This window comes from Trachurus trachurus, assembly GCF_905171665.1.
Source record: "Trachurus trachurus genome assembly, chromosome: 8".
NCBI classification, from domain to species: Eukaryota; Metazoa; Chordata; class Actinopteri; order Carangiformes; family Carangidae; genus Trachurus; species Trachurus trachurus.
This window is the reverse complement of record NC_139905.1, coordinates 30220485-30246481: the sequence shown is the minus strand read 5'-3', so window position 1 is coordinate 30246481 and position 25997 is coordinate 30220485. Positions and strand designations below refer to the sequence as shown.

The window sequence follows — 25997 nt, the reverse complement described above, 5'->3', positions numbered from 1 at the left end:
GTGGATGGTGATGGTGTTTCAGCTGGTAACTGTTGTTGAAGTCATTATGATTTAAAAAAGAGCTAGAAGGGGAACTGTGATTCTTGTTTTGTTTTTTTTCTTCTGTGTGTGTGTGTGTTGTAGCAAAATTAAAAGTGCTAGGACAATTCCAGGCAAATTCAACCTGGAGCAATAGTTTCCTAATATTTTAGGTCTAAAAGAATGAATCCGAAGATTTTCATTTGAATGTCTCCTGTTAATCAGTAGTTCTGTCTGTCCCATCATCACCATAGCAGCGTATAACGGGGTTTGTTTACTTCAAGAAAGCCGACATGTTTGGAAACGGAGCTGTAATACAAAGTCTCACTGAGAGTCAAGTGGACGATTCATCACTCCCATAAATCGCTGCTGTGGCGATGCGGGGACAGACAGAACTACTGCATAACAAGAGGCATTAAAAAGAAAATCTTCACATTCCTTCTTTTAGACCTAAAACATTAGGAAACTAGAGCCCCATGTTGAATTTGCCCGGAATTGTCCTTTAATTTCTGCAATTTGAGCATTTTACAACACGGTAGTAACAGACCTGCATTCAGTACTGCAGCACCTAAAGATAAATCAACAGAATACAAGGAGAGTTTAAACCATATACACTGTATTGATTTTTAATAACAAAAATGTATTTGCACTGAGGAAAATACAAACAGTGATCAAGACCTAGTTTTGGCACATACTCAGTATTTAAATGACTTTGACTGGAGGCAAAACACATGATAAATATGTAAAGTCCCATTTCCACTAAGGAAGTTCCAGGTAAAATCTAGGAGGCGACAACCTTACAGGAACGTCCTCTGTCTTGACCCTGTAGACCGCCGTGTCTCCACTCACTGATGCAGTCAGACACATAGCTTATTCCTTTCTTAAAGGGACAGTATGTGAGATTTACCCCCATCTAGCGGTGCGGTTGCATGTCGGCACGTATTCTTGCTGTTGCGTTTACGTAAACTCGGGCAGAAGTCAGAAAAACAACACACGCTGCATGTATCAGGATAAACAAGCCTCTATGTAAACAAACGGTCCGCCAGCACGAGGCAAAACAATACAGGCGTGACAATATGTTGTCATGGTGATGTCGTATTGTTTACCTGACCCACGTTTTACCGGCTTTCTCTCGTCGAGTAAAATAACATCCAGTTGGTTTGCCGACGGCGTCACTCACGGCGTCATTCAGGTGTCTGACTGCACCTGAAGGCAACACCAGTGCCTCCGTCCTTCCTCACACTAGCTACACGGTGGTGACAGTTTTAACAGGCGCTGTCTGGAAAACTTTCTCCCCGAGCCGAGAAGCTCCGGCGGCCCGAGTTTGAGGTTACTTACAGCCACGGTGACACTGAACGTAAAACATGGCGATTCAACATGGCAGAGAAGGTTCGGTGAACCCCCCCCCTGTATGTTTGTAACGCCTTGTAACATCTCATTCTAAGGTACGAGAAAGCACTCGTTTGTATGCGGGCGCGATTCCACTTCAGTGAAATACGTATTTATGAAAGCGATATTTGATTTTTGTCAATAAAAAGCCAATAAAGTCCCATACTGTCCCTTTAAACTCATCCAATGATGAATTCAGTATCAGTATATATATCAGTGTAATACTAATCGTATTGCCAGATTCTTGTCAGTACACTCCCCTGTGTGTCCTGAAGGGACCAGCTGATCTCCCTCGGTGTGATAACATGGTTTTCCCAGACGTCTGAAGTAAGTCTGGTGTGTGTCTGTGTGTTTTGCGTTGGGCAGCGAGCCAAACCTGCTGGTGCGAGCCTGTAACCAGCTGGGCCAGTTCCTGCAGCACAGAGAGACCAACCTGCGCTACCTGGCCCTGGAGAGCATGTGCACCCTGGCCAGCTCCGAGTTCTCCCACGAAGCCGTGAAGACGCACATCGAGACCGTCATCAACGCCCTGAAGGTGGAGAACTCCCGCTCTGACCCGCAGCATCCCAATTAACACAACACAACTTCATTTTTAGCTTCTTGGTTTGCTGCTCGGTGCCACTGACCGGTCTGTGTCTCCTGTGTGTGTGTGTGTGTGTGTGTGTGTGTGTGTGTCTCTGCAGACCGAGAGGGATGTGAGTGTGCGACAGAGAGCAGCCGACCTGCTCTACGCCATGTGTGACCGCAGCAACGCCAAGCAGATCGTAGCCGAGATGCTCAGCTACCTGGAGACGGCGGATTACTCCATCAGAGAGGAGATGGTGGGTGTCCTGCTGCTTTCTTTTCTCCTCTGAAGGTCAAACGAGAACCGGTGAAGACAAAGTGTTTTCATTAACCTCTTCCACTCCCACCCTAGTTGAAGCAAAAACGCATAAAATTCCATGCTCAAATTATTATAGCTGTAGCTTCTGAACCACTTTGACTATATCCATAAATGAGGGCTTGCCAGGAAGGGGACACTGTAGGGTTTCTTGTGAAAGTGTCAGAAACACTTCAGGTATTACTGGAACAGAGCAGTGGTCTAGTGAGTGTGCAAAAAATTAAGATTTTTTTTGTCCGCCTAAAAATTAATAAATTATTAAAAAATAAAAAACAGCCTTTGTGACTTTATCCATAAAGGTAAATGAAAATATGAGTCTGTAAGCACACTATCAATGAACACCTGGTTCAAATTTGAAGAAGATAGCACAAAGTATGACCATTCTGCAGTGTTTTTTTCATGATAAGATCCAGGCGGACATGACAGTCAAAATGGGAAAAATAGGCTGAATCTGAATCCAAGTCAAGCAATTTATTGAGAATCAAATCACTCGCTGCTCTGTGTTTTGCCCATACAGTCTATGGTTGTGAAATCTTTATTTATATTGTCCATTGACCTTTCCGGAAGCTGACATCCGTCTTCCTGTAACTTCAAAATAAAATCGTGAGACCGTCTCCCTCGGTTGAACAGCGGTTGAAACGAGGAAAAAAAAGAAAGAAAATGATTTATAACGACGGTTATACTTTTGGACTGATATTTCGTGTATTCTTGCACAAAATAAATGAGAAATGAAATAAAGACAATGCTAAATTTGAAAAAACAAACAAATAAAAACATAATGAAGCCACAGATTTGTACAAAACTCTATATTTTTCCTGCAATCTGATGATGAAACTTTAAAAACCAAAAATGCCATGTTTAGTGTTGTAGTAAGCCTGGGCAAGCTGAGACTGCAGAAGGGGAGGGGCTCGGGGACGCCGGCGTTCCCCGGGAGTTGAAGAGGTTAAAGTCTTTGGAACGGTCTTTTTCCAGTGCTAATGTTTTGGATTGAGTCCTTGAGTCCTTTTCCAGACTGCTGAACTGTCTGTGGTCTGTGTCTTCCTCTGTCAGGTGCTGAAAGTGGCCATACTGGCAGAGAAGTACGCTGTGGATTACTCCTGGTACGTGGACACCATTCTGAACCTCATCCGCATCGCCGGCGACTACGTCAGCGAAGAGGTGTGGTACCGCGTCATCCAGATCGTCATCAACCGAGACGACGTCCAGGGCTACGCCGCCAAGACGGTGTTTGAGGTAACGACCACATGGAGTCTAAAAATACACATGATGCTGAGGAGGACACACACTGATCTGACATGTTCACAGCACACTGTAAAAAAAATAGTACCACCTTTTTGATCAACACTGATCTTTGAGTCTTATATGAAAAATGTGTTTATTTAATTGCGCTTTTCCACCAGCGCAGTACGGCACGCTTTTTTTGCTTTTCCACTAGCCCTAGTACCTGGTACTAGGTACTATTTTAGTACCGCCTCAGCTGAAGCCATACTAAAACGTGCCTTCCACTGATCATGAGTGGAGCCACACACTTTTCTTCTGGAGGAGCTTCATTTATAATATTCTACGACTGCATTTCAATGAGCATCTATTGACAGGAGCATCATGGATTTAGTTAGTAGTTATAATAGTGGCATAAACTGATCAGAAAAAAGACAATTAAAGCATTAATTGCAATTATTTGTTTGGCAATTACTCGTCAACTAAAATTTCAGTGTAAGACAGTCATCTCTGAAAATTAAGCTGAAAACCGATTATTAAACTGACTGGATGCTTCAGCATCTCTGTAGGGCTGCTCCCCAAATAGTCAACCAAGCATTAGTCGACCAAAATTTCATTGGTCGCAGGAAAAAAAAAAACTTTTGGAGTCAGAATTAAGTAAAAAATCAATATGACTGAACTGTATAAGGCTATAGGGCTTTTAATTTGAAGGGCCAGATACAGGAAGTCGTGACACTCACAGCTGTCACGTTTTTTTGTTTTGTTTTGTTTTTTTACACGGCACAGCAGTTCCCTATTTTATATTTTTAAAAGCGACTTTTTCCGATGTTGCTACAGAAGTTTCTGGTATGGAGACTCCGACCAAGAAAATCTTTGGTCGGGGTCGGGGACCGCCCTGCTGTAGATGATATTTTCCTACAATGCAAAGCAAACTCGGATCTGTTTTTGTACAAAACTCTATATTTTTCCTGCAATCTGATGATGAGACTTCTAACTTCAATTTAAATCAGAATAATTCATCAAGCTAGTTTCAGACGGAGCTGCTCAGAGCAGGTTTGAGACCTGTAGTGAAGATGTGATGATCCCAGATCTCAGTCATAAAGGACTAGGTTCAGATCGGATGTAGCTAAGCCCAGTGTGTGTGTCCCCTCCAGGCCCTGCAGGCCCCCGCCTGCCACGAGAACATGGTGAAGGTTGGAGGCTACATCCTGGGAGAGTTTGGCAACCTCATTGCTGGCGACCCTCGCTCCAGGTACGTTGTCTTGTTGCTCTGTAATGCACCAGTGAAATGAAAGGAAATGACAAATTAACCAGCTTTCCGTCCTGTGGTCCAGCCCCTTGGTCCAGTTCAACCTCCTCCACTCCAAGTTCCACCTGTGCTCGGTGCCGACCCGCGCCCTGCTGCTGTCGGCCTACATCAAGTTCATCAACCTGTTCCCAGAGACCAAGGCCACCATCCAGGAGGTGCTGCGCTGCGACAGCCAGATCCGCAACTCGGACGTGGAGCTGCAGCAGCGCGCTGTGGAGTATCTGAAGCTGTCTTCCATCGCCAGCACTGACGTCCTGGTTAGTCCTCATTTATTTTTATTTAGCCTTAATTTATAACAAGGTTAATCCCATTTAGATCAAAGATCTCGGGCCAGCAGCATAGTTACATAAAAAAATAAACAACAGATTTGACTTACAACATTAAACCTGGAACTTTAAAGGGATAGTTCAACATTTTTGAAAATTGGCCCATCGCCATGATCCCCCTAGTAATAGCAGTAGGTTCGTTACCTTTAATTGTTGGTCCAAGCTGCTTTTAGATCGGGGGAGAAGAATACCGAGCGGCGCAGCTACACTACGGAGGCTAATGGAATTTCTTGGTTTTGCTCATCAAACTCAGCAAATACACAACCAAATTATAGCTGCTGCGCAGCGATGGGTCGGGTCCGGGCTACTTTTGGGCAAATTTAGGGAATTCTGAGCAACAAACAGGAGAATAGGAAGACAAGACAGTTGACCTTATAATGTTCAATTTGCATCAGTTGAGGATTGAACCCACAACCTCGGGAACCAAAGACCGTTGTCTATTGCACTGAGCTAATTGACAAGTGGCAGAACAACAGTGGCTTCACAAATTGAGTAAGCCATTCACTGTCGTGTAGGCAGATTTGAAACCACAGTAAAAAGAAAAATCAGTTTTTGAGGTAAAATAATGATATTTGTCAAACATCTACTATGAGTCTAAGATGTTAGGAGCCTTCGCGCATGGACCAGTCCCAGCTATTTGTTTTTTTTTTTTAATTTAGAGGCTTGCTGTGATGCCACCATTAGGACAATTGTCTTGTGTTTCATATTGAGGTCAACTGAAATTTTGATCTGTCATCATCACCATCACCCTTGCTGGGTCTCGAACTCACAACCTCTGACACCAAGAACCAGCTCCTAACTCGCTGAGCTAATTGGCTGGTAGTGAGACCTGCTGTGTAGCTTCATTTATCCACTCAGGTGAGTCAGTGCCCAGGCAGCTGTTGTGATGAAATGGTCAAAATGTCAATAATTCAGTCATCTAAACAAAAATCTGATAATACATAAATTGCATCTTGACAGCATGGAAATGTTGGTGATTTGTTTTTAATGATAAGTGTTTTGCTTCATAAGAGAAAATCTGATGTTTATAAATTCCACTCTCACATTGACTGCAGTTGTTCCCATGAGAGCAGAATTCAAAATGTTCTCAAAAATTCAGTTTTTGAGTTAAAATTCTGATATTTGCCAGACTTCATCAACCATGACTCCAGAATATTGTCATTTTTTTTCAGGAAGATTGAAAATGTATTTATCAAGAATTTGATGGTATATGTTTACAGTACTGTTTGCAGTCAAACGTTTTCATGCACTGTAGGCTCAATTTTTGCTTAATCAAAAATCCGAGAAACAAGTTTTGTGGAGGACAGTCTGGAGATGCTCTGTAGCAAGTTTGGTGTCAATTGAGCAAAAATTGTGGGAGGAGATACATTTTAAAAGTTTTACAGTTACTGAAAAAAACAGAGTGATGGACTTCATAATTTGTAATAAGTTTAAGTGGACAAAAGTTTCAGCAGTATTGAGGCTACATTGTGGTGAAGTTTCAACACTGTAGCATGGGGGGCACATGTCCTTGGAGTTGAGTGAATCTGGCATGGGACTGGACCTTTGTGCAAAGTTTGGTGAGTTTTCGCCCATGGGAAGTATGACTTCCTTGGAAGAAGAAAGAAAGAAAGAAAGAAAGAAAGAAAGAAAGAAAGAAAGAAAGAAAGAAAGAAGAAGAAGAAGAATTCCTAGGAATACAATAGTGTCCTGTCAGCTGCGCTGCCCGGACCCTAAAAACTCAAAAACGCTGTGGTGGACAAGTTGTGACCTGCACATTTACCACGCTATGAGATAATAGCGGAAAGTTAAGAGAAGTGAAGCAAATACTCGGAACTACTTTCTTCAGTGAACCACTGGTCGGAGGGACACAGTGTTTGCACCTCAGCCAGTGCCGTAGTATACGGACGTATCTGCAGTAAACAGGCGCTTTTGAAATCACTCCGCCGAGCAGCCGTCTAGAGTGTAAAGTCCGACTTTGCCTCTAAAACAACTCCATCTCGCAACTTTCCGCTATTATCTCATAGCGTGGTGAATGTGCAGGTCACCATTTCTCCACCACAGCGTTTTTGAGTTTTTTGGTTGTGTATTTGCTGAGTTTGATGAGCAAAACCAAGAAATTCCATTAGCCTCCGTAGTGTAGCTGCGCCGCTCGGTATTCTTCTCCCCCGATCTAAAAGCAGCTTGGACCAACAATTAAAGGTAACAAACCTACTGCTATTACTAGGGGGATCATGGCGATGGGCCAATTTTCAAAAATGTTGAACTATCCCTTTAAACTCATTCAATGTAACAAGGGCTCGAAGTCAAAGTTCAGATTGTTTATTTATTCCAAGCATTAGGTGCCGGAAATCGGATCGGATGCACCGATCCAATATTAAGATGGGATATCGGACCAGATGTTGACTAAATAGCTGGATCAGATGATGGGGCTGATCCATGAGGCCGATCTATTCACTTCAGTTCTATGTTTGTAAGGTGTACTACATTCAATGTCAGCAGCAGCATGCAGGTAGACAACAAACACTGAGCAACGATGTTTTACAAAGTTAAGTAAAGTTAAAGTCAAGCCTGATGCCTTCACTGTCCTCCACACGGCCATGTATACAGTTTATTACACTTCTTCTCCATTGATTTGGCTCATTTCTTGAAACAGAAATGACATTCTCAAATTAACATGGACAAACCTCCAAACCATTTGGCAATTGTTCACAACAGAATTGAATTTATCATATATTTCATCAAATTCACTCAGTTTATTGTCATAAAGGAACAAAGAAACAGGAAATATTCACATTTAAGAAGCTGAAATCAGAGAATTTAGTTTTTATTTCTTAAAAAAACTACTCAAACCGATTATTCGGTTATCAAAATAGTTGACGATCAATTTAATAATCGATTATTGTTCAATTAATCGGTTAATTGTTGCAGCTCTAATACCCAGGATGATGATGATGATGATGATGTGAGTTCTTTAGTCAGGTGATGGCAGGTGGTAGTCCACACCCACAGCAGCTGCTCCTCTGTGTCGCCTCAGGCCACTGTCCTGGAGGAGATGCCCCCCTTCCCAGAGAGAGAGTCGTCCATCCTGGCCAAGCTGAAGAAGAAGAAGGGGCCCGGGGCCGTGTCGGTGACGGAGCTGGAGGACAACAAGAGGGAGGGAGGGGAGCTGAACGGAGGGGCCGACCGGGGCCCCGACACAGCAGCCATGGCTGCCTCCAACGCTGTAAGAAGACTCTCTGACTCATGTTCCCATGATGCCTTTCTACGCATCTGTATCTAAAGCAATGGTTCTCAAACCCCTCAAGAGTTAAAGGGGATCTTTTTTTTTTTTTTTTGAGAAATTTTACCAGTTTCTTCAAGATTTTTTTAAAAACTGTTTATTTTGAGAGAGAGAGAAATTTCAACACTTTTTTCTATAAATGTTTAAAGACCCCCTAAACCAAAAATGCCCTTTTTGAAATTATTAACATGTCAATTTAGTGTGTGGGGTCTGCTACAAGGCATTTCAGGTCGCCGCCTTCCATGTGGTAGACCAGGGTTCAAACCACGGTGCAAACCTTGTGTTTTGACTTCACTCCTCCGTTTCCCCTGCCCCGTTAACGCGCACCAGCGTTACTTAGCAACACGGTTTCGATGGGCAGGCGCGAGTCATGACGCTTTGCATGCTCATGGATATTCATAGAATCTGGATTTTTCAATGAGGGAGAAATAGTAGACCTGTTTTTAGCCTATTTGGGAGCTTTTTTAAACAACCTTTTTGTGGGAAAGCAATTTTAAACAAAAAATAGTCATAGCAGAGCACTTTTACAAATTTTAAAATGCCTCTTTAGGGGGACTTTAAACATTTTTGGAGAAATTGTGCCATTTTTTCCCCCAGAAGTTTCTCCACAATATTTCCAAAAATTCACGCCATTGGCCCTAATTTGAACGTACATTGACTAAAAATGTAACGTTCTTCAGTCTCAGAACAAATATTTGTGTATTTCTGGTGTCTGCTTCAAAATGTTGTCCAATGGGGATCCGTGGTGTGATTTGTGTTAATCCTTGATGTAAAAGAGTTTGAGAAGCACTGATCTAAAACCCCCTTGTGTTTCAGTCCACCCCGTCACCGTCGGCCGACCTCCTCGGCATCCGCTCGGCCGCCCCCCTCGGCGCCGCTCCGGCCAGCGCCGGCAGCTTATTGGTGGACGTGTTCTCCGAGGCGGGGCCCGCCGCGACCTCCGCCGCCGTCAACGACGACGGCTTCTTAAGGTGAAAGCTCATGTCTTGATGAGCGGCTGTAGAGCCCAAGTGGAAGCCAAAGTCCAGTATGAGAGGCTGTAACGGAGCTGATAAAGCTGCAGAGCTGCAGGAGATAAAGAGCAGAGCAGAACCTGATCAGGTTTATGTTGACTGCTATACATCAGTTATCCATTTACAGGCTCCACACGTCACTGCTGCCTTCACTCTGTGTGTTGTAGTGCACTGTAATAAGGACGGGGCCAGAGGAGAACTGTCTCATGAGAGACATCGTTTCATTTCTTTTCCGTTTCAACCTTTATTTTTTCACAAATGATACAGAACCAAGTTAGTCATATGGATACAAATACATTTTTTGAATTTTTTAAAAAGAAAGAGAAAGAAGATAAATAAAAGTCGTAGAAAGAAAAAAATATGCATAAATAAATACATGAAAACCGATTCCTTACCGAGGACAGGAACCAGGTTCCTCTCCTCTATGATGATGAGGAAGTCAGCCGGCTGTAACCTGGTTACCTAAGTGCATACAAACACACTGAGTGTTGAGACTGTGGCTCTCATACTGGACCGGGCTGAGCCTCAGCGAGGCAGCAGCCTGACTTAGTCACATACTGTGGTCTATGACTGTAAATAGCTGTGGTGTCTGTGGTGTGTCTGTGCTGTTGGTCTACTAAACTACTAGCTGTAACATGTCTGTGTTGGTTGTTGTTCTGTTGGCTCTGTGTCTCTCTGCTCTATCTTTGTCTGATATGGACCTGCCAACCTGGAGACTGATAGCGTGTAATAGCTCAGGCCATGGACATGGAGCCTATCGCCATTGCTGGGCAGTGATGTGTCAAACAGTGTTAATTTTATCAGCTAAAACTTTAACGAAAACTTTGCGTTGACGGCCCTTTATTCCGTGACTGATTTGTAATGAGAGCGTAAATTTAAGAAGCACTGACAACAAAAACTAAAATCTCCGTTCATTATGAACTGACGAGTAAAAACGTGATGAAAAAGCTGAGGCCGAATCTGGATTACAACCATCCTCAATGCCTTGATTGTTTTCCTTTTTAACCAGTTACTTATCTAAACTCAAATTCAAACTCTCTGTCAGGTCTCTGCTCTCCCCCACTGAGAAACACCGGCGTATCGCACTGCACTGAGACACAGGCAGCACACTGTTGTCAAAGAGGGACGATTAATCCGCGTATTTTCGCCGCCTACGAGAAGTCCAGTCTCAAAATAATCCACCAGTTCAAGAGTACGATCTAAAGTAAAAATTTACAAATAATGCATCAGCTGGTCGGAAAAAAGTTTTTTATCTGGAACTAACCAACTGACTCAGTACTCCTCGGTACTCCTCCACACAGGCAGGCTCCGCGGCGCGCTGTATCACTCCGCCTCTTCCACACACCGCTGATCCAAACAGCTGACAGGCGGAGTGATACAGCGCGTCACGGAGCCTGCCTGTGTGGAGGAATACCGAGGAGTACCGAGTCAGTTAGTTAGTTAGTTAGAAAATAAACAAGAACCTGTGAAGGACATGATTATGTATTGCACTTTTTCTAACGAGCCTTAGACATTCATTGTTATTATGCTGTACAAGAGTAACATGGTACCTTCTTAGTTTAAATGACTAAACACATAGTTAAAGGTAAATTTACAATGGAGTTTTTACTACTATGACAATCATCCTTTTGCAAAATCTATTACAGTAAAACAAATAAGGATGTGCCAAAAAATCGATTCACATAAGAATCGCAATTCTTATTTAATACGATTGAGAATCGATATAAAATGTCCCAAAATCGATATAAAAAAATGAAACAAATCTGCTGGCTGTCGGCCTCCATTTCCTTATAAGAGGCACTTTTAATTTTGTTACTTAAGCAATATGTGATATTTCTTTTATGCAACAGTTTCAACAATTCCATCTAAGCATGGATAAATATTTAAATGTGAAAAAGACACTTTAGTCATTCTGTCTTGTAAAGCAGACTGGAGTAGATCATGAGGATCCTTTGCACACTGATAGACTGAAGCAGAAATCATTAGGAATCAAATCATTTTGAATTGAAAATCGATTTTGAATCGAATCGTAGCCCCAAAAATCAGAATCGAATCTAATCATGTGATAGTTAAAGATTCCCACCCCTAAAAACAAAACTGTCAAATTACATCAAAAGACTAAAAACTGGATCAGTATTTCTGATGGGTGTGTGTTTGCTTGGAGGTGGGAGGAAGAGGAGGACGCTGCCTTCCCATGACCCGAGATTATTTTATTTCCATGTTTATTTCAAGCTGTAGAGGTGGTCACTCGTAGCTCAGTGTGTGTGTGTGTGTGTGTGTGTGTGTACATTGGCTCCACACACACACACACACACTCACACTCTCACAGACTGAACTCCATGGTTGGCAGGTCTGCTACACTTTGTCTGTTCTTTTTTATCTTTGCTGTGTATGTGACTGTCTTTCGTCTTTTTCTCTCCTTCCTTTCTCTCCATTTCCCTGTGTGCGTGTGTGTGCCTGCGTGTGTGCGCGCGTGCGTGCGTGTGTATTTGAATGTGCGTCCGTCTCCTGTCCTCTACCGTGATTGGACATTGACAGAGAGCTGGAACAGCCCACCGAGACCTCTGATTCCCTATTGGTGGAGGGTTCTGGTGACTCGGAGTAAGGGCCCAGTAGTAACCTTCAGAATTAGCTAGAAAAATACAAATATGGCAGAGCCACATTGTTTTTCTAGGCTTTTTGAATGAATATGAAATGAATATGGTTTCCTGATGTACACTACACACACCGGCCACGTGGGTTTACATTTAAGCACCTGATTCTACACATGAGCTGATGCCTGATCTGCAACTTTGACCCAGTCAGATGATGTAGAACCAGGCAGGACCCAGCAGCAGCAGCAGCAGCTCAGTGAACAGGCTGTGATGAAGCCACAGTGTTGTTTATGTTGTATAGAAGAGGCAGATTAGACATAAGAGATGATGATACAGAGATTCTAAAGAGGCAGGATGCACACAGACAGAGTCAGAGCCCTCCCTTTAGTCAGTCCTTCCAGAAAAACGCAATTATGTGATTGCATAATTCAACACATAATGGGCCAGAGCACACATATTAGGCACTGCATCTTTTTCAGAGATGCTGCTGCATACATCACAGATTTCCATGCAAAATGCTCCAAATATGCAGGACTTGTTTGGTTTCATAATCAGCACATTCCCGTCGCAAAAAAAGTCACATAAATCTTCACAGGAAGTTGAAAAATGTTGCATGTTTACTTCACACAGGCGCAGCCATTTGGAATGTTATGAAGTTTAACAAGATTAACAAAACCTTTAAAAACTTTTTTTTTTACAGACATTGTATCGTATTCTTTATTTTGTATAGCTACAGAACTTTTTGGACTCAAGGATGTTTTGTAGGTGTGAGCCATGTTTATTAAGATGAGAACTTTAATATTCCAGCACTTTCTGCTTACATTCTGGATAGAAAGTCATTAGAAATTACTCTTGGTTGTTGTACATTAAGGTTGTAGCCTAGTGAAACAGGGTGGTGACCTCCCACAGCTTTTGCAAGTTCCTGCAATAGAACAAATCGCCTTGTTGTTTACAACTACTTCCGGGTAGAGAACCAGCATGAGAACAATGGTGACGAACAAGAGTTTTGTTATATATATCAAATTTTTCATGTCACTATATCGCCGTTTAGACTAATCTGATGTTTGTAAAGTGTGCACATTTTTGTAATTAGTCATGGTTATCATGGATTAGAAATAGTAATGTTTTTTCAATCATTTCAGATTTATCTAAACGGTGACGTGAGGGCGTGAAAAACATGATATAGTATGTAGCTAAACTCTCGTTCGTTGCTACTGTTCTCATTCAAATTACGTGCTGGTTTTCTACCTGGAAGTAGTTGTAAACAACAAGGTGATTCGGTCTATTGAATTGCACAAAATGACATAAATACCTTGCATATTTCATCGCACTTTTTAAGGAAACCAGCCACATATTCAAGGATTTCTGCCCACAACAATCACACGCCAGGTACTGTAAATAAGTGAAGGGGTCTTTAGACTTCTGTAAATGCAGCACAGACGATGCACAGCTACAAACTACTAACATTTTTCAGAAAAATGTTCATGGCATCCAGCTCCATGTGTAGACCACACACATACGTGCTTCTTTAAATGTAACCGCTGGCCGAGGCAGAGCGCCGTCTGCGTGCATGTGGACAGTCGATAACGTTCTGTCGTCCAGCGCGGAGACACTTTGACGTGAACCGGTGACCGGGGGGTTAAAGTGCCGACTGCAGAGCCCCCGCTGCTGCCCGTCAGGTCAATGAGTTACGGCTCTATTGGACGTTTCGACACGGCAGCGTGAATGTAAACACCGAGGTGGAAGTCTGCACTTTACCCTCACGGATATTGTTTCACGCTTTGTTCAACGCGCCGGAGCACAGAAACCAGAACAGCACAAACTGTCCACATGCATCCCGACTGCAGCAGATACAGTACAGCTACTCAGCATCATTGTTTTATGATGTCATCTTTGTACAAACTGCTTTTACTAACAGCCCCCTGCATTTTATCCTTTTATCCTCTTCTCTTCTACTTCTTCATCTCTGGTGTTTTCTTTAACCGACCTCTCACACTTGTCACTGGACTGTGTTGTATGTATTGCTTCTCCCATTCCTGCTCTGTCATTCATCCCTCCTCTGTGTGTTTGTACCATCCCTCCTCTCCTCTGTCCTGTGGGCTCTCTCTCTCTCTCTCTTCATCCCTGCGCTGTCCTGTGGTCTCTCAGCTCTGCTCCTCCCTCTGAGGATCCTGCTCCTCCTCTGTCTGAGGCAGACGATCTTCTTAACAAGTAAGGCTTTTTTCTCCCCCGTGTGTACATTTGTGGTGTTTTTTTTTTTTTTTTTGCCTAGCCGCAGCTGCACCCGTCAAAACAAGAACCCTGAGAAAATGAGAGTCCATGCATGCCATGCAAAAAATGGCTGACTTCCTGTCTGACAAATTTCTTGTAATCTAAATAGCTCCATCCCTGCATGAACCTGTGTGACCCATAGTAACAGAATTGGGTCAGACCATGACGTACAGGTCAGGGGTTCCTTTTGGACTCTGCTCCTTCACTAGTTAAACAGTAACCAGAGACTAGTCCGTCTCTTTTTCAGGATATTCATTTCTGGGTTTAAATTTTTTATTTTTATTTTACCAAAACATTGATTTGTGTGTTGGTGTTTGTGCTAAATGATCAATGATGCTGTGGTCACCTGGTGAATGAACCAGAGACCTGTTGAGATGAGAACAAGCTCTAATCAGCCTGTTTGTAAATGGTTGTTATCAGATGTTTAAAGGTAGGGATGGGTATCAATTGGATTGGAACGGTGCTACCACTTTTATCGATACTACTTATCGGTCCGATAATTAACAGTGCTCTTATCAAAAATCTAATTAAAGCAGTTAGCTCCAACTTTAATTCCTCCCGGCCAGTAGGTGTCGCACTCACACTCGCCCGATCTCGCTCCAACCTTCAGGTATGCTAAAGCTAAGCTAACGCTCGGCTAGTAGCTTAAGCTAACGCTAAAGCAGGTCTGGTGTTGACAGTACCAGCTGACCGTTAGTTAGCACAGCACCATCTCCGCGTCACGTTGCCAATGTAAGCAGATGTAAATATTTATATATTTTGGACCCGTCAAAATTTATAAAACAATTATTTCTACACTATACTCTTTTTTATGGTAAAATTAATACTTTTATTCTGCACTCCTCGAGACGTTCTGTGGATGTATTATTTTCGAAAAATTATAACCTTTAAGAACATGAATTGCTATAATTCAGAACATTTTTATGGAACATTTTTTGTTGACTAAATATATTAGATTATTTTAATACATAACTTTTTTCTAGCTTGAAATAAATAAGATGAAGCATTTTTTTATATACAAATAGGACAGCATTATTTTTGAAATAACCAAATCAGTGTGTTAGTTAGATCACTCGTGTTGCCGCTCTTGCACGCGATACATCCGTCACACTTGTGACAGCGTGCGGGGTCTGAAACAACTTTTGTCAAGTAGAGCCACACTTTGGATCGTTTAGCTCTCTGCCATCCTTATGAGCTTTAATTAGTGTGTGTGCTGCTGCTGCAAGTGTACGCCTGACTGTGTGAAAAACAGTCCTTCGCTGACAGACACAGCAGCCAGTCAGAGTGAGCTGCTGACAGAGTGCCTCGTTTTCTGTGAGAGTAGCAAAAACATATTTGAAGATAACATTTAACGCAACTACTACACTACCGATAACGGCACCATTAAAAGGATATTTTAACATTTTGGCAAATTCGGCCATTGCCATATAATCCCTATAGTTTTAGGTGTAGGTTCATTACCTTTAACTGTTGGTGCAAGCTGTTTTTATATCGGTGGGGCAGAGACGTGAGCTGCACGGTATTTCCACGTTTCCCTCTTCAAACTAAATACACAATCCAACAACTCCAAAACGCTCTGTGGACAAGTTGTGACCTGCACATTCACCACACTATGAAATAATAAAATATTATGTAACATTACAACACATGAAGTAAATACTCATCAGCCGTGTCTGGAATGTAGTTCCGGCTGCATTTGCCATGAAAACAACTCGTTACGCAACGTTGTGTTATTATTTCATAGCGTGGTGAATGTGCAGGTCACAACTTGTCCACCAGAGTGTTTTGGAGTTGTTGGATTGTGAATTTGATGAGTTTGATGAGGGAAAGGCGGAAATATAATATATAATTAGCCTCCGTAGCGTAGCTGAGCAGCTCGCGTCTCTGCCCCGCCTATCAAAAAATAGCTTGCACCGACAATTAAAGGTAACAAACCTACTGCTACGACTATAGGGATTATGGCAATGGGCCAATTTACCAAAATTGGAGCTTATCGATACTGCCTTGTTGAATACTGTAGCCCCAGGACTCATTTAATACTAGGGCTCGGTACCCATCCCTATTGAAAGCTGTTTGCAGCTATAAGAGCAGAACAACTGTCATGACCACGTCTCAGTGTTTGACCTGTTGACGCCTCCGTCCTGCAGGTTTGTGTGCAAGAACAACGGGGTTCTGTTTGAGAACCAGCTCCTACAGATCGGCATCAAGTCCGAGTACCGTCAGAATCTGGGTGAGTTCTCCGTGCAGCCTCATGGGATTTGTTGACACGTGGGTGTGGTTTGATTCCTCATCAAATGGGCGGGGCCTGATCGTTTCAAGACTCTTCCATCATAGGTCTCTCTATGTTTATCCCTGTCAGAATGATGAGTCCGTTTTTTTCTAGGTTGCTCAGTAGTTTGACTGTTTTTCTCTCATATGTTACCCAGTTTACCCTCGGTACCAGTTAAGCCCAAAGAGCTGGATCGACTTCTGATCTGTGTTTGAGATGCAGGCCCATGGTCGGCCATGTTTGAGGTTTGAATGCAGGAAATGAGCCGCTAACAGCCGCAACTCTGTCTCTCAGGGAGAATGTACCTGTTCTACGGGAACAAGACGTCAGTGCAGTTTGCCAGCTTCACCACCACAGTCAGCTGTCCTGGAGAACTGCAGTCTCATATCCTGTCTGTGTGTGTGTGTGTGTGTGTGTGCGTGTGTGCTTCAGCTGGAGGAGCTGAGACACTGTCAGGTGCTGAGTCATCACATGGTATCAACACAATCACCACAGTGTCGGTATGAGAAATGTAAGGTCACCTTTAGCGCATTGTCATTGTATCACCAATTCAAAGTTTAAACGACACAATTCCTATTAGCCCCAATTGGTCAACATCTATAATTAGGGCCACGGGGCAATCGCACCGAGCACTGGCCACAGCCTCTAAGTGCGGCCACGCCTGTCTCTGCTCCTTATTGACTCCAATACAAAGATTTTCTGAGAGAAGCAGAACAGACACCTGTTTTAAACTTGCAAGTGTCTGCTAAATATTTACTGTAGAAACACCAAAATCACACCAAATTGTTCAGGAAGTCCTTACAGCGATGATGGTCTGTGTTTTCTTCTGATAGGAGCTACTGTTTTGTCAGAATAAGCCCAAATGTGAGACCAGAGCAGAGGCAGGAAATCGCTCTTTATGTTTTTCTCTACGTTTTTCTACGAGTATGTCACCGTCGGAGCGTCTCCACCATCAGCAAAGGCATCTGACCTGAAGGCATGGACTGAACTTGAACTAAGAAGGAGCAAGAGCTGATTTATGATCACATTACTGTATAGTGGGTCCATTAGGATGAGTTCAACAAGAGTTCATGCACGGTCATGACACAGAGTTATATATATTATATATGCATTAACAAAGGTTAATCGCTCACAACTACAAGCTGTGTGTGTGTGTGTGTGTGTGTGTGTGTGTGTGTGTGTGTGTGTGTGTGTGTGTGTGTGTGTGTGTGTGTGTGTGTGTGTGTGTGTGTGTGTGTGTGTGTGTGTGTGTGTGTGTGTGTGTGTGTGTGTGTGTGTGTGTGGAAGAGTGTATGTATTTCCCTCACAGTAAGGACCATGATAAATAATGATCAACATCTTCTCATGTGTTTATTGTTATGACAGTGATTTTGGCCGTATCACCTAGTTCTACTGTTAATCTTAGACGGTAGTAGAGTGTTAACAGCTGGTGACATTGTCCAGAAGTCTGTGTGTGTGAGATATTATTGTGATTTTTTTATTTCTGCAGGTTGAAAATGGCCGATATAATAGAATTACAGACCCTAAAAATAATGTTTAAAGCAAAGAACAGATCATTACTAGAACATTTACAAAGCTTGTTTAAACTGGAGGAAGGGGACAACAGACTGAAGCTTGATTTTAAACATTCATTTGCAAGGTTAAGCTTAAAACAAATGTGTATTTCTGTTGCAGGTGTAAAAGTATGGCATTCACAAAGCAAGGAATTATGTATGTCTCAGTTTAAGAAAATGTTTAAAAAAAAAAGAAAAGATAAGTATCTACAAAAAAGAAGAAGGAGAAAGAGAAAAAGAAGGGGAAAAAAAACTATGCAACTATGTGAGAATGTATACCATGAATGAAATAAATCGAAATGAAATGAAATATCATCATGGTCCTTAACAACTGGGCACAGCTCAACGTTCAGACCAAACCAGTGGAACCGCTGGTGGAGGGTGGGGCCCAGATTCAGCAGGTCCTCAACATCGAGTGTCTGACCGACTTCTCCGACGCCCCGCTGCTCAACATCAAGTTCAGGTCAGTCTGTGCAGTCAGCTGAGCTCAGCTGGTCAGGTAGCACTGGTGCCTTTTTTTCAAAGTCTTAATCTGTGTGTGTGTGTGTGTGTGTGTGTTGTGTTCAGGTATGGAGGGGCTCTGCAGAACCTGACCCTCAAACTGCCTGTCACCATCAACAAGTTCTTCCAGCCAACTGAGATGGCCTCACAAGACTTCTTCCAGCGCTGGAAACAGCTCAGCCAGTAAGTGTGTATGTATGTGTGTGTGTGTGTGTGTTAGGGATGTCACGATCATAGATTTTCTTGGTACGATTATTGTCAGAGAAATAATCACGGTGTTAGAATTATCACGATTATTATGCATTAATTAATTTCACAACACTATGAATGTGTAAAATCAAATAAAGTCAAAATAGAATGACATTACTCATTGTTTACACACAATATTTCAAGTATCTATTAATTATATGACCAATTATTAACCCCCCAGGGGAAGTGTTTGAAATGTTCAGGTCATAAATTGTCATTTATACCAAATGTTTACATTTATTTAAATCGTTTTTTGTTTTATTTTGTTGTTTTTCTTAAATACAAATAACACACTAACATTTAAATTCCTACCAATTCAATGTTACGTTAAATAAATGGAGTAGTATCTGAACATTCACCTTTATTTTGGCGCACATCTGCCGATACAGTTCCGACATAATCTTTTTTGGGAAGTGACGTATTTAGGAATCTTTACGATTAATTAACTCATTGAGTGCCAACCACGTAATTTCTCGTTTTTCGTTCCCATGCGTTGAGTGCCGAAAACGTAATTTTACGTTTTTTGCTTTTTTTTTAAATTATGAAAATAGACACTTTAATACACATTATATGTAAATTTGGGGACTCTACGACGAGGAGAACTGAAATAGATGACGATCAAAGTCACATGACAGCTCATGATCTGGAAGTTTTTATCATAACTCGGCTTCTGCAAACGAGTTCTGCATGCAGATGCAGCGCAGCTGCTCTGCTCTCACCCGCGCTGCTGCTCCAGCTGCTCGAGCTGCTCGGAGCAGAAACAGGAAGCTCTCAGCCGACTGTCCCGCCCGGTCTTCAGCTGGAGCAACACCGTGTCCTCCCCAAAGTCCTCCCGCGGTAAAATCTGATGGTCTCTGGACCAAAGCAGACCGGCATCACCGACCCGTACCACAGAAGGACCGCGACCACCGGCGGGACCGGTCTTCCCGAGCCGCGGTGGCCGACTGACCCTCACGCTCCGCGGGGAGAAGCTGTGACACGGCACGGTGCGTCTGTGTTATTGTTGTTTAGTGGCGCCCCCCCCCCGCCCCCGATGGTGGTTTTGTGAATAGAACAACAACTGTTGTATATATTTATCTTATACGAGCCCTTTGATCCAGAAATGCAAGTGTCAGAAGAGCGACAGACACAAACAGAGCACCTTTCATAAAAGACGCTCTATCTCCTTTTCTAGAAAAAAAGGAGGGATTTTGGTGAAACCCAGCCATGTTTAGCTTGACTTTTCTCAGGAACAGAGGCACGTAGAAACAAACGGTTTGTGGCCACTTGAAGCATTAAGGTAAACCTTTCAATTGAGCCACAGTATGTGTTGGTGGCAATAATATAGAATACACTGTGGCTCTACATAAAAAGTCAAAAATGGTCTAAATTGCCGGTACACTTGACTAAAACTTTGGAAAGGAGCGCGGCACTCAATGAGTTAATTAACTGTGGCGTTTAATACCACGATTAATTGTGAAAACAAGTAATCGTGAGTGTGTGTGTCTGGACTTTAACTCATCAGTGTGACATTACTGATCCAACGGCAGCTTTTATTGTGAAAAGACAAGCAGACGCACAGTGTGTTTGAGATGTTTAGTCGAGTTAGCGGACAGCTGTCCTTCAGTACACACACACGTAACACCTCACCAAAGTAGAATACAGTAGTCTACACTCAGACTGTAGCAGCCACCACCCCTCCCTCACTGTGTGTGTGTGTGTTTGTGTGTGACTCTCCTCAGGCCTCAGCAGGAAGCACAGAAGATCTTCAAGGCCAACCACAGCATGGACACTGAGGTCCTCAAGGCGAAGGTACACGTCCTTTTGTCTTATCAAACCTCCTCACACTGGCTACGTCTGTGTACAGGGTATCCGCAGGGTCTTGAAAAGTATTAAAAGGTGATAAATCAATTTTGGGAAAATTAAGACCTTTAAAAAGTATTAAAAAGTCTTTTCACAACTTTATAAAGTCTTAAATTTCGAAGGTATTTTTTCTGAATTAGTCGTCCAAGAGTTTGAGTCCTAAAAAACATTGTGAAAGTGCGTGAATTTATTCATTTTATTAAAAAACTAAGATGAACTGGAACATAAAAAGAAAGGAGATTGTTGTTTTTGTTTTTTGAGAGTGGAGCAATGTTTTTTTTGATAAACTTTGCCTTTGATTTATTATCCTAGCCTATTTTGAATTCTTATATATCATAGTGGTCTACAGTCTTTATCACAAATTAAAACTGAAAAAATTGTCACTGATGTAAATGGTTACAGCTTGAAGTGGCGGTGAGATATTGAAAAATATTGAGAAGGTCTTGAAAAAGTCTTAAAAAGGTATTAGAATTAACTTCAAGATTCCTGTATATACCCTGGTGTATCTGTGTTGAAATAAGGACATTATCTCTTCAAAATAAAATACCACCTGGTGTTGGGCTCAGGCAGGTTCGCTGTGAAATCCTCTCACTGTCTCCTTCGTGTTTGTGTGTGTGTGTGTGTGTGTGTGTGTGTAGCTGCTGGGACTGGGAACGGCCCTGCTGGACAACGTCGATCCGAACCCAGAGAACTACGTGTGTGCTGGAGTGATCCAAACCAAGGGTCAGCAGGTTGGCTGTCTGCTGAGACTGGAGCCAAACGCCCAGGCACAGGTAAATGTCCACTCAGTGGGCAGTCACTCATGTAGACACTCACTAATACACTGCACTAGATCCGATGTATACAGGTGCATCTCAATAAATTAGAATATCATGGAAAAGTTCATTTATTTCATTAGTTCAATTCAATAAGTGAAACTAATACATGATATACATCCATTACACACACACTGAGGTATTCCATGTCTTTATTTCGTTTAATTGTAATGATTATGGCTTACATTTAAAACCTAAAATTCAGTATGTCAAAAAATTAGACTATTACATCAGACCAATGAAAAAAATGATTGTAAATACAGAATTCACCCTTTGTCAAGTCCCGCTCTCCACGGTTACTGTTGCTAGGTTTGACCAAACAATGGACACGTAAGGGTTAACTCCCATTGGAAACCATTGAAAATAATAAATAAAACGTTAAATTGCTTGTGAGGAAATTTTGAATAAACTTATCGATCAGAAAAATGGCGTCCGTGTTAGCAGGCAGATGTGGCTAAAGAGTGATTGAACGGGCATTACATGACATTTCCGAAAAGTGGTAAAAACCGTTGTTTTGGTCACTCACAATAGCTAGCTAGCTAACGACAGTAGCTAACGTTAACGTTGCTGTCCTTTTGCTTTAATTACTGCTTCAATTCAGCGTGAATTGATGCAGTAATTGAAGCAAAAGGATCCCCAACCAAGTATTGAGTGCATATAAATGGACATACTTTCCAGAAGACCAACAATTATGTATTAACAATCTTTTTTTTTTTTATTGGTCTGATGTAATATTCAAATTTTTTGAGACACTGAATTTTGGGTTTTCATTAAATGTAAGCCATAATCATTACAATTAAAAGAAAGAAAGACATGGGATATTGCACTGTGTGTGTAATGAATCTACGTATATCGTGTATTAGTTCCACTTTTTGAATTGAACTATTGAAATAAATGAACTTTTCCATGATATTCTACCTGTGCATCTGTAGCTTCACGAGCGACTCATCCAGCAGCAGCCTCTCTTTGCCTTCACTATAAACTAAACATACAGCAGTTGTTTCCACATTTATGTTTTAAAATGTAGATGTCCATTTGAATAGCTTGTCTGCATGCTTATCATGCAGTTAACAGATATTGTTGATATAGGCATTGGTATGTTTAGAAATGGCAGTGGCACGGCCCCCTACTCACTGTACCTTGCACATGTTTAATATAGAAACATGCATATATGAACCTGTGCATTATTTGAGTAGTTTAGTATCGAATGCACAATGACAAGGTACATTAATACCCAGGCCCAGTTTAATATAAAACACAATATAAATACACACACACAGTGGCCTGCAAAAGTTTGGGCACCCCTGGTCAAAATTTCTGAGCAGTTAATTAAGTGGAAGATGTAATGATCTCCAAAAGGCATAAAGTTACAGATGACACATTCCCTTTACATTTGAAACAATATAATTTTGTTTTTATTTTCATCTTTTACATTTTCAGAATGACAGAAACGGAGAAGGGTCTACAGAAAAGGTTTGGCCACCCTGCATAGTTAGTACCTTGTAGCCCCCCCTCCCCCCTGGAAACTATCACAGCGTGCAAATAGTAAATAGCTTGTCTGATACCTTGGTCAAAGTTATCTGAGAGCTCAAGTCTCCTGGGTTTCCCATTCTTTTGCAGGCTGTTGCTTTGTTGTTTTCACTCTAAAACTGTAGAAAACAAAGATAATACACTGATATTGCTTAAATTTTTTGCAAAAGAGTGTTCATTTAATGTCCACTTTCTTAACTGTTCACATTAACAGAAATTTTGACCAGGGGTGCCCAATTTTTTTTTTGCATGCCACTGTGTAGGGGGTCCCTGCTCCATCTCTCCATCAGTTTGGGGGTCCTTGGCTTGTTGAAGGGTGTTAGAGATGTGATTCTTCCAGAGCTGATGAGGGCAGTGTTACACTACACATGCTCTTATTTGACAACAAACTGCAGGAGAAGAATCATCAACATGTTCATGTGCTGAAATGTTTGTGAACTGACGTCTGTTGTAGCTGCGTTCAGCATACAACACTCACAGAAGCTAGTGATGGCTTGTTTTGGCTGAGGTTTTTTTTTAATGTTACATTATCTTGTTTGAATTAATATAACGACAGTTCATAACATGAGCTGGGTTCTCTTAACATTAGCCACTCCAGTCATCACTGTTCAAGCTGTCACAATATAATACCAACATTTTAAAGGAGACATATTATGTCCATTTTTCACAAATTAAAATAGTTCCCAGGTGTCTTAAAGACATGTCTGTGACATGCTTTGGTCAAAATCTCTCAAGGATCAAACATCACAGCTCTTTTCATCCTCTCAAAACAGCCCTGTTCAGAACGGCTGCTTTCAGTGCCTGTCCCTTTAAATGCAAATAAACCCCTGCTTGCCCCGCCCCTACTACTGGTACCAGGTAAGGGTGGGATTATGCAAATTTGAATCCTAGTTACATCACTGAAAGACAGCTGAGGGAACAGTTCGTAAAACCAGATCGCTGGAGATTAAGCGCTAGCTTATAGCTAACGTTAGCTAGCGTCGCTAGCTATTGTGAGTGACCAAAACAATGATTTTTCCCCACTTTTCGGAAATGTCATGTAATGCCCATTCAATCACTCTTTAGCCATGTCTGTCTTCTATCACGGACACCATTTTTCTGATAGATAAGTTCATTCAAAATTTCCTTTCAAGCAATTTAAATCACCTAATTTTCAATGGTTTCCAATGGGAGTTAACCCTTTCGTGACCATTGTTTGGCGAAACTAGCAACAGTAACCGTGGAGGGTGGGACTTGACAAAGGGTGAATACTCACATTTTTGCGGCCTATATACTGTATGTTAAAGAGGCTTCAAAAAGTGATATTTCCATAATATGTCCCCTTTAATGAGTATTGCCACACCACTGCTCTGTCTTCTTATTGGTCGGTGTAAACCACTGTCTCCACACTCACTTTCTGGAGGTGTATGCACATGTTTTGTGAACTTGGTTGGTACCAGTTACCAAATCCTGGTCCCATGACATCCCTGCCTGGAGGAGAACCATGTCCTCTCCTCCCTCTGTGTGTCATCAGAGGGTGGATCCACTAAACTGACAGTTCTCTGGATCTGGATGGAGATTGTTCTTTAAAAATGTTCCACTTATGAAACCAGATTCTATATTTGGACTTGTTTTGGTGGCTGAACTCAAACATAATCACTCAGTACGTTGACATCTTTTTATGAAAACAAACAAACATGGCCTTAATCTGTCTGTTACTGGACAGCTAAAGTGCATGTAAACGCATTGATCCGACTAAGACTGGACTTCTCCAGAGCCGACTAAAACACCCAGATAATGTGATTGGAAACTGGTTTTCTTCTGCATGTGTACGCCTTCATCTGACTGGAACTGGACAATGCATGTGTGCAGGCTTCACAAAGGTGTTAAAACCCAGAAAGGGGTCCGTATTAACCCACTGGAAACACTGGATTTTCCCCGTTCCATGTGAACTGGGACAAGGACAGAATTTGCATGAGACACCCGACTGGAGCTGTGAGCAGAGCTTCACTGAGCTGAGCGTGGCTGTTTGTCAATCTGAGAGCAGCACAGGGTCCCAAAACCCAGTCCAGGTCCAGAGTAAAGCCCGGCCCACTTTAGATCCAGTCTCATGAGGTTTCGGCTTCCTTTTGTGTTGTTGCATCAGTTAAACGCTAACATTTTTTTTTTTCGTGTCTTGCCTCACTCCCGAGTCCATGACAAGCAGATAGACACCATCCTTTCGACTGTGCATGCAGTAACATGGGAGATACGGGCAGAGCTGGCGCACCGCTAATTAGCTTAGCTCAAACACTGGAAGTGTATAGGTAGTGTTAGCTTGCCTCCACCTAAAGTCATCAGAGAAACTCTTCAGCAACTCTAAACGGAAACCGGCGGGCCGATCTTCGTCTCAGAGCTGACAAAACTCTCCGGTAAGGCATCTTGATCGGTCAAATGCCGGTAACGGGACGAGATCGGTCAAAACGGAGGGTTCAAGCAAAGACGCTTTATTTTGGTTCAAGCTAGCTACATCGAGGGTAGGTTAGCTTCCTATTTCAAAGTAAAAGCACAAATTCTATCATCATGGTTTTTTGTATGTAAAGGGCAACGGGTGTTTTATTTTGTTAAAGTAACCAGAAGTGCGTTGGTCACAACGGCTAGCTTGAGTAGCGCCGAATTCGTCCAAACAAAATTATAAACAGCTGGTTATTTAGACAAATTAACGACACACTGCTGATCTAAACGGCTACTTTCTCGCCTAAAAATGTTTGAAATGTCGATAAAGTGATATATTTACAGAGTTTAGAGCTAAAATGAAATCAGCTTCTGACTGCTAATTTCAGCATTTCCAGTGTTTGAGCTAAGCTAATTAGCGGTGCGCCAGCTCTGCCCGTATCTCCCTTGTTACTGCACGCACAGTCGAAAGGATGGTGTCTATCTGCTGGTCATGGACTCGGGAGTGAGGCAAGATACGAAAAAAAAAATGTTGGTGTGTCCCTT

General features: G+C 42.1%; 1 protein-coding gene across 2 annotated transcripts in view; it reads left to right on the top strand.

The window, feature by feature from the left end:
• ap2a1 (adaptor related protein complex 2 subunit alpha 1) overlaps positions 1–25997 on the top strand; it is a 43789-nt gene that overhangs the window by 15742 nt on the left and 2050 nt on the right. The window contains exons 7-20 of one of the 2 annotated variants that reach the window (XM_083977295.1): positions 1774–1942; positions 2091–2228; positions 3338–3520; positions 4660–4757; positions 4840–5071; positions 8157–8345; positions 9219–9373; positions 14158–14220; positions 16428–16510; positions 16844–16944; positions 18444–18565; positions 18670–18786; positions 20574–20643; positions 21333–21467. In XM_083977295.1, coding sequence (XP_083833421.1) covers positions 1774–1942; positions 2091–2228; positions 3338–3520; positions 4660–4757; positions 4840–5071; positions 8157–8345; positions 9219–9373; positions 14158–14220; positions 16428–16510; positions 16844–16944; positions 18444–18565; positions 18670–18786; positions 20574–20643; positions 21333–21467 — 1855 coding nt within the window. Of the gene's footprint in view, positions 1–1773; positions 1943–2090; positions 2229–3337; positions 3521–4659; positions 4758–4839; positions 5072–8156; positions 8346–9218; positions 9374–14157; positions 14221–16427; positions 16511–16843; positions 17085–18443; positions 18566–18669; positions 18787–20573; positions 20644–21332; positions 21468–25997 lie in introns of those variants that run through there. The other variant, XM_083977294.1, reaches the window with a different exon arrangement.